General features: G+C 41.5%; 1 protein-coding gene across 1 annotated transcript in view; it reads right to left on the reverse strand.

Annotated features, from left to right (window-relative positions):
* The window catches only part of foxo1a (forkhead box O1 a), a 25,000-nt gene continuing 7,787 nt past the window's right edge, over nt 1-17,213 (reverse strand). The window contains exons 2-3 of the mRNA XM_026193523.2: nt 4,557-4,748; nt 1-4,181 (exon numbers count right to left, since the gene is read on the reverse strand). Of these exons, the coding sequence (XP_026049308.1) occupies nt 2,994-4,181; nt 4,557-4,748 (1,380 nt within the window). The 3' untranslated portion in view covers nt 1-2,993. The remainder of the gene's footprint in view (nt 4,182-4,556; nt 4,749-17,213) is intronic.

Genomic DNA, 17,213 nt, shown 5'->3' on the forward strand with positions numbered 1-17,213 from the left:
TTTACACATAAGTACATTTATTTAGGTTTTAATACATTAATATTGAACATGTTACATATTTGTATTGATTGCATATCACACAGCACAATTCCAATTTATTCCTGTATACCTGCTCAAGGTAAATGTAACAGATTTTCATTTAAAATATGTAATAGGAACTCTTCCTCTTGTTACGAGGAGCCCTTAGTTATTAAATATACAAGTGAAAGTGCAATATCTGAATTGGTCCAGGATCTGCATTTTGAGCAGGACTTCTCTAATGAATAAATATTGTGTGTTTCATTTTAAAAATGCGATAAATCTTTGACATTTTTTTTTCATTAATTTGCTTTTTGATGCCATTTTCTAAAAACTGTAGCTGAATACAATAAAAACAACATTGTCAGTTTACAAAAGCTTAACATATCAATCACTGCATTTTCTATTTTCTAAATAAACTTCATTTTTTTCCCCATAGACTATCTGAAACATAGAGTCTTGACAACACCATAACATCTCACAGCACTATGTTACAATAAAATATCTCTGTTAAAAGTTCAAAGAAAAGGAAAATAGAACAATAGCAACATAAAATTAAAGAATACAATGCATAGATTAAATCATTTAAAAATGTAAAGATATAATTTACTTAGTACAACTCTTTAACTTTTAGAGTGAACCTATGTGGATTCATTACAGTTTATCCTGACTTGAGTGACCGGCACAAATATATATATGTTTATATATATATATATATATATATAGTTCTGAACATATAACATGATAAAAATGCTAAATATATCACTTTGACTTCAAAGGCAAATTTGGCTATAGTACATTATGGCATGTTTGGATAAGAAAAGGCAACACCTGGCAATAAAGCCCAAAAGCAGCTTCTATATTGGCTCCTCTGCCTTTTGAAATGTTAAGCATTTAATTTGACTCTACATAAACTTGCTTACTCCCTGGCTTCAAAAAAGAAAAGAAAAAAATCTACGTCACTGGAGTCGGATCATTTGCTGGTTTGGAGTTTGCAGGTTTTCATTTCAACCAGAGAAAACTTTAAACTAATTCAAGAACCTTCACTTGTGGCTGAAGGTAAATTCATTAGCGACACAGGATCGCCTGCTGCTGTGTGCGGTTTCTCCATCATAACATCAAGACTAATGTAAATAGGTGACTTTCAGTTTTTGCCTTTGTCTCTCTGCCACCTAACCAGTCAATTTTATGAGAACCAATTATGTTTACAGATATAATCTTGAGTATTACTTTTGATTCTGCTTAATAAAAGTCAACGACGGGCTGAAAAGTTTGTCGCTAGAACAGCAACGACTGGGAAACGACCGTTTGAAAATGCAAATATACAAGCTGAGATAAAGAATCAGACATGTAACACTTAGTGGCAGTTTGCTTGGAAAACGAACAATAATTTAAAACAGACCTGTTACGGAAATGATAATTTGCGCTATCAAGTCACGTGATACCATAATATCAAATGTTTAGAAGGACACGATGATATGTAGAGGTAGGAGGGGCAGTGAAAGCAGTAAGGCTGTTCCTACTGACAGCATGAGAGGGCTCTTTTGGACGCTGTGCTATCTAAATCAGTCACTGTAACCTTTTAAGACACAGAAGAAAATACAAAAAAGTTGTGAAACTGAGCAGGGCACAGGCTGGTTACTGGCGGCATCTTCTGCAGGTGTTATGCAGCCTTGGTGTGAAAACAACAGTAGCGCTGAGAATATCTTTTATCCAAACCGTCTTGACCTCGTAACATTCACAGCGCCGAAAAGTGTTCAGGAAACCATAACAATAACAATTTACAGTCACTTATTTCTTCCCGACTTCTAAAGAAAAGTCAAAGTAGGAAACTGACAAGAAAGAGTTCACCGTTCTTCAAGACTGCTGGATTTGAGTATCGTATGGACCGTAGACATTTACAATATAAAACCCTTCAAGCCTGCAGTCTAAATTTACTTTGTTAGGCACAATAAATAGGCCCCTGTGGTATTAAGGTTCAGAGTGACGAATGACCCAGAACAATTCTCATGTCTGAGTGCAGGTTATGCACCAGCATAAATCTCTATTAACCACAAATAATTTATGCTGAATCTAGTAAACATCTAACTGCATCATTTTTAATAGACATTCTTAATGTATTTACAAGAAATCAAAACGCGTGTTTTCATTTTACAGCCCGATTGATCTCAAGCGCAGATCTGTCCACTTAGCACGGTTGAAAAGAGTCTGATCCAGTTTTCTCTGTGGGGCTCATTTCTGCTGCCTCGATTTTTGCTTCCATTCTGTAAACACTATTTACAATTGTGAAAAATACATGACAAGAAATGATTTCACAAACTGTATGATTACAATATCTACATTCAAGAAGTAAGTTTTTATGTAACATCACTCAAGGATCCGTTGAGAAAGATCTCTCTTTTTTTTTCTTGTTTTAAATCATGTCTGTCAACATAACCCATTCGCCAGATTACCTTCTTTGATTTCTCCGCAGCAGTAATCGATCACCATTACAAAAATCTTGATTGATGTGACACAGTAAACAGCTTGGTGTGAGTTTAACTTCTTAAACAGACTGCTCTGCTGCTGCTTCTGCAGATGACCATGATGAGATGGTACTGTAGTTGGCAGTATTGTCTGCAAAGATTACAACTACTGTATAGTAAACCAGAGACGTGTGTTTCAGTTTGGCTCATATGTTAAGGCAAAACGTTTGGCACTTAGTTTGCACTGACTTATTTCAGAAAATAATCCTGACGTCACCTTCAAGAACTCTGGTGGTCATTTGTCCTCAGCAGATCAGGACCGGTCAAGTCTGCTGCAGTGATCTGAGAAGTATTTTTTGAAACAGAAATGATGGTGGAACAGTGACTGCAGGTTATGTCCAGATGAGGAATGTATCTTCAGATACATTTTTAGTCCGATGTCAGTTCTGATTGTGACCATGTCAGCAACGGGAATTTAAGTAGAAAGAACTTTTTTGTGAATCACAGTCTCTAACCTGATACCCAGCTATGCGTGGTGGTCTTCACCCCATGTGGGAAACCTTGTTGGGTCACCACTGGCTCAAAGTTGAAGTCCAATGAGTCCCCGTCCATTAGAGTGTCATGGAGGACTGTCTCCATGTCAAACTCAAACTTCTCAATGGACATATCATCCAGGTCACTGGGCAGTTTTTCTTGATGCGAGGGTGCTGACAATCCCGGTCGACCGTATCTGTTGGTGTTAAGAGGACAGAAGCCGCCGGGCATGCCTCCCCCGCCGAGGTGGGCAGAGAGGTCATAAGGCATCTGCATCTGGCTTTTGGCTGTCGGTAAACGTGCGGCGCCCCCGCTGTAGTTCAAGGTCATGAGCAAACGGCCATTCATAGCCGATGATGTGGCTGAGGCTGGGCTGTGCACATTGTGGGGATGAGTGTGAGGGAGACCATGTGGATGACTGCTTCCTCCTCCCATGAGTTTGGCCGCATGCTGGCTGCTGTTGTATGGTGGCAGCATACAGCCTCCGCTGGACTGAGACACAACAGTGTCCACTGATGGCATTAGCTCCCCGTGCTGGTCCGTATCTGATGTCAACAGTTCCTTCAGAAGCCCTGCGGTGCTGCAGTACTGGCTCATACTGGGCCCGAAGCTGGATTTATTCTCTGACAGTGTCTGCAGTGGCATAGATGACAGGCTGTTCATTCCTGCTTGGCCATACACACACTTGTGGTATTCCTGCTGAGACTGGGAAGCCATGCTGGGCGAGCTGTAAGAGGGGTACCCAGGGCTCGGCTGCATCATTGGAGAAGGGGAGGACTGGGAGGAGCCAGGGGTTGTCGCCCCTCCTCCAACCTGAGAGTTATTTGGAGAGAGCAAGTTCAGGTTGTCCAGGAGGTTCTCCATGACATTCTCAGAACTGTGTCCCAGAGAGCCTGTCATCTCTGTGAGACTGGGCAGCGTGCCTGTCATCTTGGCCCCGGGGGCTCCGGGGTAGCCCATATGCACGTCTGCCTCTCCAAGGTCATCCTCAGGCACAAAGGGCGAGAGGCGACCGCTAAGAGTGCTGGCGTTGGAGCTGGTCCGAGGCCTGAAGCTGTTCCATGCATCATAGTCATCATTGCTGTGGGAGTTGGGGCTGCCAGGCCACTTGGAGTAGGAGCCTGGGCTGTCTGCACCTCCATCAGGGCCGCCCTGCAGGGACAGCTGAGGGGAGACAGGAAGACTGTCAGTGAACCAGTAATATTATGCATGCCAGAGACGTCAGTTTAAGTTTGTAAGTGAGGCAGAAACCATTGAACACAGGGCTGACTATTACTAAGCTGTCAGTGTCCATATATTGTAATATAAGAACAAAGTTAAAGACATGAAGAATGTGACTTTACTTTTCAATCAATAGCATATTTTTCATGTTAATCAGCTTCAATTAACCTTTATTTAAACTATGGCAGATTAACACATTATCTCAAGGTACTGTACACATTGCATACACAGTGAGTAAACAAGTATTGAAAAAAAAATCAGTAAAATCAGTATGTAAATCAATAAAGAATTCTTTCTGACCTCGCAAGCATGAGTTACCTTTTTCTTTGCTGCTCTTCCTCTGCTCTTGGTGAACTTGCTGTTGTTGTCCATGGAGGCTGCCCTGCGTCGCGGGGACTTGCCGCTCTTCCCGCCCTCCGGGTTTAGCATCCACCATGAGCTCTTGCCCGTCCCCTCATTCTGCACTCGAATAAAGCGGCTGTGGAGGGACAGGTTGTGTCTAATGGAGTTCTGGAGCAGAGGGAGAAAGAGAAAAGCTGGGTGAGCAGCGGACAAACAGAGGGTTTTAAGCATGCCCTTTTCCGACAACACCTCAGATCTGATTCATCATACAAGTGCAAATCCATCTGTACAGGTGGTCCTTTGTAAAAACACGCTCACCTTTACAGCCGACTTACAAGAAGAAAGCGGAGATTTTAATGTCACTCAACAATCTAATGCCGCTCGCTATTCAAAAAACACATGTGCACAAGCAAACAGACAATAGATGTCAGTAAGTTTACTCCATGAGCAATATCCTAAACAGAGCGGGGATTAAACTGCAGACACTCTTTTCTCCAAATTCACTGTAGGTGCGGGCTTTCCCTCACAAAAACAGAAGGGCCTATTGTAAAACGCTATTATACCACATTCCTCCTAACTATGTGTCTTGTTTAAACCAGTTCAAAATCAAAGGGAGGAAATAGACTAATCTTTCCTCCTTACAGACACACTTATGCTGCGCTCTAACGTTGCTTAGTGACACCACCAGTGGAAAAACTAATTTTTGTGCAGGAAGCTAGTGAAGCGTTGTTAAAACAGAGCAAACAAAAGAGCGAGAATATTGAACAAATGTCTGCTAAGCACAGCGCAGAGAGTAAGACAGCACGTCGCCCCTGCTTTATTGGAAGTTGGAAGTGCACTGGGACGCTTGGCTCTTCAACATCACAGAGTTAATTTGCTGTTCAGCCCGTAATGATTTTAAAACTCTACATCAGCCTAAGCTGTCACTGAAGTGACCATTTAACCTCAGATGATAATTTATAGTCTCTAGGCTCTGCATCATTTTCTGTCCAGGTCTTAACATGAAGTAATGAGCCTTGTCCAGACATTACTGTGCATGCGTAAAGCTTGTTGTTTTGGAAGAAAAGCTAAAACTCCCGGCACACACACACACGGCTTAGCATGCATGGTGTCTAACGTCATCAAGGCTGTTCCTGCTGTGAGTCACCGCTTCACATCTGGTTCACAGTCTGCCCTCTGCTCTGCCTTCACCTCCGCTTCTCCTCATTTCTACCATCCCTTTGGAGTCTGGACACTAAAATCTACAACCAGTATAATCTATTACACAGTTTTTATTGCTAGTGATTTTTATTTCTTTAAAATAAGAGATACAGGACTTTCTCAGCATTGAAATTTATCTGTTGGAGAAATACTGAAAAAGTGCACATGTGATTTCATAGCATTTAGTTTACAATGATATGAAACAAACAAACAAACAAACGACTCATATTGTTGCTTTTCTGTAATTAAAGTGCACTACAGATCTGACTGGTAACCCTTGGAGGAACTCGGGGTCTAAATTAAGTTCTGGCTAATATTTTAAAAGTATTCCAGTTATTAAAGATCTCTGGGGTGATGACTGCAGGACTAAATATTAATACAGTCTAGAGGATTTGCAGTATTTCAGTCTTCTCATTGTCAATCTACACAGTTGCTTATTTTAGGTTTATCATTTCATGCATTTTCCTCTGCTTTGCCACTATTACTGGTTTCTTTCAGCAGACTATCACTATCAATGATCCCTGTTGCAAAGCAGCATGTAGTACCTGCTTACTATTGTTTCAGTGGTACCTGTCCTTTGCTTTCTACAGCCTCAGAATCACCTATTGGATTGCAATTGAGCATAGTCACATGTAAAAATGATAAGTGTAAGCATGTGACACTTTTTCAAGTGTCAGCCGGCTAATTTGACCAATTTTCATGTATATTTAGACAGTGCAGGAAACACACAATAGTCTTTATCTGTTGTTAAAAGGTTCAAAGACTAAAGGTTTTTGGTCATTTTGGCGAAAGCTGAGATGCTTGCAAGACTGAAACAAAAAGAATGATCAAACGCTGAGATGGTAATATGGGTCAACCTCTGAAGCCCAGACTGAGTTCATCCTCATGAAATTGCAAAGTCATAATTTGATTATTTTCTCAAACCGTTAGAGCCATAAAATACATTAGTCACAGGACAAGTATGATTCCCCCATCACAGCTGGACTCGCTTCATTATGAAGTGATTCTTTTTTAAATAACATAAATGTTGCTGGATATGTTAATTGGAAAACAGATAACTTCAGAAAAAACACGCCATATTTTATTTCCCTGTCCTTTATTTTCCTTCAACATCTTCTGTTCCGTGTCGTACTTTTCCCTCTTTCCCCTCCTCACTGGAGGACTTGAGCCTGTAGGGCACATGAGGGCCTGCATGAACACTGGTGCTTCACAATAAATGTAATTACCTCTGAATCAAATGACCCAACTGCTTCAGCCAATAGTTGTGGTTTAGTTTGCACGATCTGAGGTACGTGACAGCCCTTCCGTGATTCTCCAAGTAAATGCTTTTCTCCCCCTCCTCCCCCTCCTGCACATCGGTAGCTATGACAAAACTCAAGGAGTAATGTCTGGTCATGAGCCTCTCTTTCCCATGACTGCGACGAGTGCTGCTGATTTCAGCTCTGCTGGGACAAGGAATGAACGCAATGTGTGCATCGACGCCGGGATGTCCTGTTGCAGCCCTATATCATCCCGGTGACAGAAAGTAGAAAGTCACAGCTAAAGTCTCTTACTTTAGTGACCCAGGTTTCTGCTTTGTCAAATGTCACGGTTAGAACGCGGGGTGTAATAATCCAAAACATTTTAAAACCCAGTTTAAAAATATTGATGCAAGGCAGGGAGTACCAGCAAAGGGTCATAAAAGCTGCTCTGATGGGAAATGCCAGAACTCGGCAGAACTTGGTGTGCCGTGTGGGGAGTGTGGCTGAGTGCGTCTGGTGGGGCCAGTGGAAAAGCCTCGTCTCACACTGTGTTTGTGTGTGTGCGCGAGTGTGTGTGCGAGAGAGTGCCAGCTCATGTTTTTAGTGGAATGGCAGTAGGACAAACAGCAGCACAGTATGGTTTTGATTTTGTAGCTCACTCCGCTGCAACCAGTGATATATTGGTTTTAAACACACGCTATTGGGAACAAACAGACACGCACACAGTGATCCACTAAGACAGAAATGCAGATGTACAAATGGAAATCCCTTTGCTCTCATAATTATGAAGCCTTTCTTCTTTAAGACCAGGCAAGTATTATTTCTTTCTTGTTAATATCTTTTTAATTAAAAGTATGCGTTTTTTTTAGGTGTGTGTGTCCATGTGTGTGTGTAGGGGAGGGGTGGCTGTGGGGTCCTCTGACTGAATGCGACACTGGTTTATCTCTGGCTGCAGTACACAGGAATCTAAACATTCCAGCTAATCACTGTGTGCAAAGTTCAATTGTAATCACAGCCAACTTGTTAGTATCTCTTAGGAAACAGTAAAGGCAGGATTCCCAGCCAGGCAGCCATCACAATCAACATTCCTCAGCAAGGTTACAAAACCCATAATTTCGCAGAAGTGAACTCTTGATTACTGTCGCTGGAGGACGGTCCTATCTTATGTTGCATGAAAATTTGACAATAACACTTTGTCATTTCAAAAGCAGAACATTCCGTTTCTTGCCACACACACACAAAAAACCCCACCATCTGCACTTACAATGCTAACACATTAACATGTGCTTGAAATTAATATACAGTTAACAAGAGCGGAAATCTTCTTTGCAGTGAGTAATCATAATAAATGTTGACTGAAATACACATGCGCGCACACACTGTAGCCTTCTCTCCGTTGTTCCCGAGCTCGCCGTGAGGAGCACCACCTCCATTCACGGTCAACACTGCACAGCCGTACTGGCAAAACACAAGGAAGTGACCACATGAAAGAGGACTGTGACAGGAAGCAGAGCTGACTTCCTGTCTCACAGGAAACATGGCGGTCAGTAAGCAGAGAAAAAGGCATGGAATGTGAAGTCGTGAGCCAAGTGGACACCGCAAAAATCGCCTCCCCGAAACCCGCTGCCAAAAGAGTTTATGTTTGACAACAGGCGATAATCCCTGATGTCTGATGTCACACCACAGTCATTAAACGAAAGCAAAGTTCACGTTGTCGTGTGACTGCTGAAACTGAATTACATGACTGAATACGTCACGACTCGGCAAGAGGCTGCAGCGTGGCTGTCTGGGCGGTTTGAGTCCAGGAGAATGTGTTTTGAATGTAGGCTGTTGAGAAATGCAGAAAGAGGAGCTGTGTGACAGAGTGGGCTTGGATCAGTAAAGAACAAACTGTGCTGATTTAAAAACTCCTTCTCTGGCAGCACTACTGAAAGGCCACACTGTTCGGTACATCACCCTCCCTTTGCTTCTGTCCTCAATGTCCTCTTCCTCTCGCCTTGTCTGCTCTTTCCTACTCCTTTCATCTCTTCTTTTCCAGTATTCTCTCCCCTCTTTATCTTGTTTCCATTTCTGCTCTTTTGTTGCCTACCTATCCTATTCTCAGCCTGCTTGCTTACCTCTCCTTCTACTTGCAAACTGCAGCCAAATACCTGCAAAAATCTAGACACTGTGCCACACAGGTGTTTCCGATTGACCAATGTGCTGGAAGCTCTCCGAGTCGTTCAAATGTCAACTTGTCTAATGAAAAAATCCCCAGAAGAGCGCAACACCACCTACATGCAGTGCTGCTTTGAATAATGTAAACCCGCAAGTGAAACCTCAGCTGCAAAGGCCATATAGCTACACGTATAAAGTGCAACATTGCTCCCACCTCACTGACTGAAAGCGTGCAGCATCTATGATCTCACACGCAGCAGCTATAGCTTCACACACATTTACCAGAGATACGGAACACATGAAAGTGAAAATGTGGTTTCCATGCACTATTTCCACTGAACTCATTAGAGAAACGGTGCTGTCCTTACCGTGCATTTTCACCTTTTGTTACGCAATTTTCAGCCTTAAGAGGAGCTCTTCACTGTAACTACCTATTGTATGTGTAATGTCTGCACCTGTGCGTGAGACAACAACCTATAGAGTATGCGCACAATTTCAAACCACCAAGATAAGTAGCCCTAAAAGCTGCAGCTGGGTCACGTCTGGAGCCTTGTGCTGAGTCTGGCAAAGGGCGAGAAATATGGTCAAGACAGAAAATGTGTAAACCAGCTATTAGCCTAACACCAGCTTAGCATGTCTGCCCGCTTAACAACAGGATGGGGTTGAGAACACAGCTCTAGGTGAGGTGATGGGTCAACAAACCGAATGAACTCTCGCTTGCTGTGATGAAGTCATCTAAATATATACTTGCGATAACTTTCTCCACTCTGTGTCAGACACACTTAGCACTCTTTCGTCCAGAGTCTGACTCATTTGTTTTGTTTTTTTGTTTTGTTTCTGGGTTTTCTTGTTTTGGTTTTGTCTTTGAATGGGTGGGGTGGGGTGGCATCTAATACCTGGGGAGATTTCTACTCTAGTTGTAACTGATCAGTGTTTCCTTATGTGCATATAAAAGCCACATTCCCTACAAAAGGCTTTTCCAAAAGTATCTCAAATATTGTCACAAATTTCCAAACAATGCAAGGATTTTTCATCTTCATAATCACTTTTTTTAACTGTTAAAATATCAGAAAATAAATTACTAAGGTTATATTTTGTCCCATCTAGTATTATGCAATTAAGTGATCTTGATCATTATCATTGAAAAATACTTTTAAGTGTTTAAAAACTGGGTTGCTATAGCTCACCTTGCTGAGCAGGAGGCCTGTGAATGGAGGACTAGACTTTTCACTGCAGGGGCCAATCATCAAACCGATAAATGCTCGTTTTGGGTTGCTTAACCTTATCCTCACAGTCAAAGTAGAGCATGGAGACGGAACAAAGTGAAAATGGAGAGTCAGACATCAGTATCTGTGGTAAAGAGTGGTCTCGCAGCATCTGGAAATAGTTTCGATTTCTAAAACTATAAACACTAGAGCAATATCTGCCGCAAGATAATTTTTCCCACCATTCCAAAGGGGGATGTTACCATCCCATGAGTACAAGAAAGAAAACCTGCAGTCCCCAAAATGACCCACTTAGCAGCATCGAATGCTTGTGTCTTCCTTTTCAGCCACATCTCTCCTAAGAATTGGGCTCATAGCTCATTATCTATGTCTTTGCATATTATCAAGACATTTAGTTGTATGTAATACTTTGTGGTTGTTTTGGTGCTCTGTTAAGGTGCTGAATAGTTTACACCATTGGATTCATTTAGGATTTAGTTCTAAACCAAGTCAGCTATTACTCCTTGAACCTAAAATTTTGGAGGCTCCTTCTTAAGTCTTCTCGTTTAAGGTCTAACAAACACAGTGAATGAGTTTCATTCCAGCTATTACATGCATATTAAGACCATTCTTTACATCAAGATGATAAAAATATGATAATATTTTTGCCCAAATTGTCAAGCTACTTACAATGAATTTGTTTGTCTCTGTCTTACACACATATACAACAATAAACCAATACAAACTCACATTGCCACATTTGCAGAGCAATCTGACCAGACCGTGATGACTTCATGTATTTGCAGTTTGATATGTTATCTTCAGCACCAATATTGAATTGACCAGTGATAATCACTGACCTATTTACTAAAGTCAATAAAGCGATGATTATAAAAGGCAGTGGAAATAAAAAGCAGGGCACAGGAAATGTAAAGCCTTAGAACTGGGTTCATTATTTATAGCATCTTTTTAAAAAAGAAAACATATTCTAAGGAAAAGGAAATGATTGTTGCCATTTATTTTGCATAGCAGCAAGTGGCACGGCACAACACCTTAGGTCAAACTAGCTAAGGAAAGCACAAACGTGTTACTGTTGCTAGCGATATAAAAGGAAATCTATCTTGCCACAATTCAGTTAAAAAAAAAAAAAAAAACGAGTCTCAGATTAAAAATGGAAATTGACCCCAGGATAAGGTTCTAGCTAGAAATAGCTTCTTTTTTGCCCTCTCCCAACATCCTACCCCCTTCCTAGTCTTCTATTCCTCCCTTGTCCTTTTCACTTGCTCCCCAGGGACATCATGCATGCATGCTACTTGCCACAGCTGATCGCAGACTCATGTTGCAGCAAGAACAGTCCCTTGCTCACCCGTTGACGTCAACTTTCAATAAATCAATTTGGCAAAGAGAGCTGAGTGAGAAGGCCAATAGACAGAGCACTCAGTGTGCAGCTCCTCAAATTCACTTTAGAGTTCTATGAGTCCAAGTAGCACTCTATGTCTTCCAGGAAAGTACCTCTTCAAAATGGTCATTGTCAGATGCTGACTTATATGAATGTCGTAAAGTGGAGAAGGAAAGGCAGAAAACGCGAGTCACGCAGGAGAAAATCTGTCTGCAAATGTATTTACTGACGCCTTTTGGCAGGATCGCCTTTTCTCAATCCTTTGCGAGCAATCTTAATGCAACCACCCCCCTTCGTCCAGACACACACACACACACACGCACATATACAGAGCTTGGAAGCCCGAGTGGATGGTGATTGGTTAAGTTGAAGGTTGATCGATCTCAGACGCTGCAGACAAATGATAAATAGTCTGTGAGTGGTTTTGTGCATAGAGGCAGAAACTGCAAAGCTACTGACACTCGAGGATCTTTCATCACCGTCCGATAGTGTGAGACAAGTGGCGAGTGAGATGAGTGGCAGAGTGGCTATTAGTGAACTTCCTGCTGCATTGTATCCGCACAGGAAGCGCTGGCCAGTCCTGATACTGATTCTTCTGGTTTATATGCAAAACACCGCAAAATGAGACCCTGGTAGGTACAAAAGCAATGGACCAGCTGGAGAAAACAGTGGGTTCAAGAGCCACAACTTCCTAATCACAACTTTCCCGTCTGACTGCACAAAACAAGAGGAAAAAGGAAAGAGTGGAGCCTTATCCAGGTAGGCTTTTCCAACAGGATCACAATGGTGGATAAAACTCTTACTGCACATTTAAGAAGCAGTTCCCCACTTAGGATTTGCTCTCATTAAGGAGCCAAACACACATAGCTTGGTGAGAGAATAACATATCATCTATCATTTCCTCTACTTTGGACAGGCCTCATATTTGGACAAATTACTCCAAAGAAAACTTTGCGGAATATCTGAGTGAGTGACCAAACTTTAAACTATATACTCTAACAATCGAACGAGCACAGTCGAGCATGCATTCTCAATTCCATTATTTCAAAGGATGCAGAAATCCAACATAAATCTTGGCAGCAACACTTGATGGGGGTCTAGGTGACATTTATGGGCATAAGACACTTTGAAAATAATGACGCAGCAAAAAGAGCAATGGCAGCTTTCTGTTTACATGTTGTGCTCTCTCTTGTGCTCGTTAATTTCTTGACTCGGGCTTGTGCAGCATGCTGCTCATGTGTATAGACAGGGACTAGGTTGTGCTGGCTAAGCTTACCATGCTAAAATATGTGCATGTGTTGCTATGTGCAACACAATGCGAGTCTGTAAATGCACAAAGCAGTGTCTGTGGAGCGAGGATATTTTTTGCCTCTGATCGGCACAACTACTGGGCTGGGCTGCTGCCTGCTCTGCATGGATAAAGATGCAGTGTGTGGACCACTGCTGGGTGCCTGTTTGGTGACCTGCCTCCATGGGCCTGGCCCACCACTGGATTGACAGGGGGTGGGGGAAGTGTTTTGGGGGTTATATTTATATGCTTCTTACCCCAGTTCAAACTAGCAAACACAGGGATATCCCAAAGCTATTTTATGGCTTCCAGTGGAAAATCTCAAGTCAGTGACATAGTTGAGAGGATTTCTCATTACCACAGGTCTCCTTAGTGGTGCATAATCAGACTGTAAAGCACTGATACATTTCTAAGATGTCTTTAAGAAAATGGCTGCATACAAATACATTGGACTGGAGTCTCCGCTCAGAAGATTTAGCAATATGTGGAAGGAGAAAAAAAAAAAGCTACATCTGCTAAAATTCAAACATCAGCAGAAAATCTGAGAAAAAAAATGACCGCCCACACTGTCTGAACACTGTCTCTTCTCAAAAGTAACCTTCTGAAGCAGCAGGGAGATTCCTGTTACGCACTAAAAATGTCACCAAAATTAAAGGACATCACTTGGAGGTTAACACTTCAAGAGTGCAAAAGAGAGCATAATGTCAGCACTGTTACTGTGGGAAATCACTGCTACCATCTTAGGCTGAAACTAAAGTCACAGTAGCAGTCTTTTAAACTTTTTCTTAGATCTCTTTCCATCGTCGAGAAAATGTAGTTGCTGTACCGAACACATAGCTGACTACAGTTCGTTAACATGTTTTTAACTGATCACAGTTTAACGGTGAAAAACGCAGGTCCTGATAGCTTTTCTTGTTTTAGCTTTATACACAAAATCTAAAACAAAACAAAACAATATGCACATCAATCAGACTCTGTACATCTGTAATGCACTTACCTGTTTTCTAGTTCTAAAATTGGCGTGATTCACGAGTGACTGTTTTCAGAGAAAGGAAATTGCTAAAAAAAACCTTAAAAGATGCGCTGGAACAGTTATTCTTTTTGTCACAAAGTGGGTTTTAATGGACTCACTTTAAAAAGGAAATTACAGTGACACATATGAAAAAAACATATAAACACATACAGTATGCAAATGGAGCAGGAATGCAAAAACTGTAACAATGCAACTTTAAGAAGACACCAAAGCAGCCAAATATTTTCATGGTTATCTTAAAAGTTATTTCCATCTTTTCTGAAAATTAAACCAGAGAGACCACTAAAAGACACACACTGTATACTTTCAATATCAGCATCTTCTTATGCTATATAAAAGCATTGTGAAGACAGCAGAGGTAACCACAGATAGAGTTAAAGAACGAGAGTTTGTGAAGGGCTCTGTTTTCTCATGAGGTATAAAGTGAAACTAGACTGATGTGTCCCACACTGTTAGGTACAGCGAGAGATGGCAAGTATGACATTAAGTCAGCTTAGGCTGGACTCAGTCATGGCGATCATTAAAAAGCTGGCATCGGTACAGGTCAGGGCAAGTCAACATTTATACTGTGTCTATTATTATATTAAGTCTAAACCACAACAAACCACGACATTTAAGTATTTGAAAAGAACATGTAAAAAGTTTGTGTTGAAGGATAATCAGCAATAACACTGACTCACTTCCAAGCACTGAGCAGTGCGGAAGAAAGGAGAAAAATGAAGGAAACGCTGGAAGAGGAAGAAGCCACTGAATCTGGCGTCATTCTCAGTGTTGCTTCCTCTCCTGATGACATCACTATCCGTGTTGCATACCTTGTAGTGTTTTCAAACCACCCACTTCCTGTCAGTCTGAGGCTGAAGTTTGCACCTCTTAAAAAGAAAGGTTAGCAGAGATAAGAGTTTCTAGAAAAAAAACATTATTTTTCCATAGTTACGGCAGCCAGCTGACATAATATCATTGCTGCCTTTTATTACTTTAAGTTTATGCAACAATACATTAATCACTTTTTCTGAGAGTCTAATGTTTGCACAAAGCAGATTGTGCAATTCAGACTTTTTAGAGTGATGGGGAAATTAATAACTGCCTAAGACATGTATGCCAAACAATTAGTATTAAAGCGTCAATATTAGTACAGCGCAAAATATCACAAAAGCAGCTCGATGGTGAAAGACGACAAAGGAAGGATTCTCTCTTTTGATTCATAGAGCATCGTAACATTTCCCACCATTTTCCCAATGGCTCCCTCTTTAAAACAACAAAAACGCTTCTGAATTGCTAACAAATGCCGGTGTTGTAAACAAACCATTTTCTTTTCAATGAAAACTTGCTTGTCAATCACATCAACCACAGTATGAATGAATCACTGACAGCAGAATGTGTCGACATGTCATTACACATCAAATTGGCCCGACTTACACGGCAAAATTTCCCAGAATCCAACACAGCAACCCTGAAAGCTGAGCCGCACTAGGAGGCAGAGATGTTACCCACAGACTGCACAGCAATATTCACCTCCACCAAAAAAAAAGCAAAAAACACTGATGTTTATTTTGAGCAGACGTACGACGTGCTATTTATACAGGCAGTTACAGGAGAAACGCATTTTGCACCTCTCACATAAGCCAACAATGACAAACTGATATCCTTCTTTGATAGGGTTTGGTTGGTACATTTCAGGTTTTAATCCAGTTCCAGTTAAGGTCAAGTAACCACTGCCCTACCCACTGCACCCATAAGCACTTGATCAGACAAAGGCCTTTCTATACAAAACAGACAAAAGTGCAACAATGTTGCAACACCAATGCAAATCTAAAGGGAACACTCCCAAAGGCAGTTCAGTTATAGGTTTGTGCTCTTTGGCCTTGAAATAACCTATGTTCCTATGACAAAGAAGCGGGAAACCTGCCTTCAGATGTACAGTCATAACAGCACTTCTGATTTTAGTGTAGATTTTAATTTCCACCCATGTCAGCCAGCTGTACAGTTCCAACGAGTGTTCATGTATGTGACAGAAAGCCAAAATGGATGTGTGATGGTGTGATAATACCAGTCCAGCCTGACAGGCACCGTGCATAATCGCTTCAGGGCAGGAATTGCACAACAATGTGGGTCTGGGTAATGCCTGTGGTTTGGGGCCCTCAGCAGTGAGCCTTCCCATTAAAGTGTTGCTCTGTTCACTCCTTGTGTGTCTGTAGCTAGTTCACACTCATATATAAGCTATGAGAAACGGACGGGATGCGAAATTTGCAAGTGTGAAGAAGCACCGTGGGTTTTCACTTCTTATTTCTACGGTGAAATTTTTTTTAATCCATACCACAGTTCCTCTTCTCACACCATAAAACAATGCTGAGGTCTTAATGGTAACCCCACAGAGGATTTTTTTCAATTTTCCTGACTGGTGAGAAGTTGTGAAAAGAAGAGGGAAAAAAAGATCACGTGGTTTTGTCTTGCTACTACCAAACCCATAATCTTAAAAACAAAACATTCTGACTCATCCTAAATGACTGTTTACCTGACAACGACACTGGATGTCAACTTCATATTTTCAACTCTAGCGTAAAGCAACCTGCGTGGGCGCCACTCCTCTGTAAGGCTGAATGAAGCTCTAGTATTTACTGGTATCTTTTGTATATCACTTCTACTTACTCACAGTTACTGGACACTACAATCACTGAGTGATCTCTCTCCTGAATGATCTGGTCCTCAGCCAGAAAAAGAACTGACAAAACAAAACTCTGGCAGGAGTGCTGCGGAGCTCTGTCATGCCAGTGTCTGAGGCGGTGGAAACAGCCGTGTACACATTTGGCATGATTTGTTTGAAATCACGAAATGAAAGGGGCTCTTTATGGGGTTTTCCAGTTTCCTTTCCAGCGAGATAAAGGCTCTGTAAGTAACTTAGCAATAAGTTACCAGTTGTGGTCCTGGCTACGTCACTAACTGAGGACAAAAACATCATTTCCAACCGGTGTAGGTGTAGATTCACATTCAAAAGTTGCACTTACTGTCATAAAATGCATTGAGGAAGGATTATTTTTTGTCAAGTTTTTCAGTAAAATTTCTCATTATAGGCTCATTCCTGGCTGCATAGTTTTTGCCAGACCATCTGGAAC

This window comes from Astatotilapia calliptera, chromosome 14 (genome assembly GCF_964374335.1).
Source record: "Astatotilapia calliptera chromosome 14, fAstCal68.1, whole genome shotgun sequence".
NCBI classification, from domain to species: Eukaryota; Metazoa; Chordata; class Actinopteri; order Cichliformes; family Cichlidae; genus Astatotilapia; species Astatotilapia calliptera.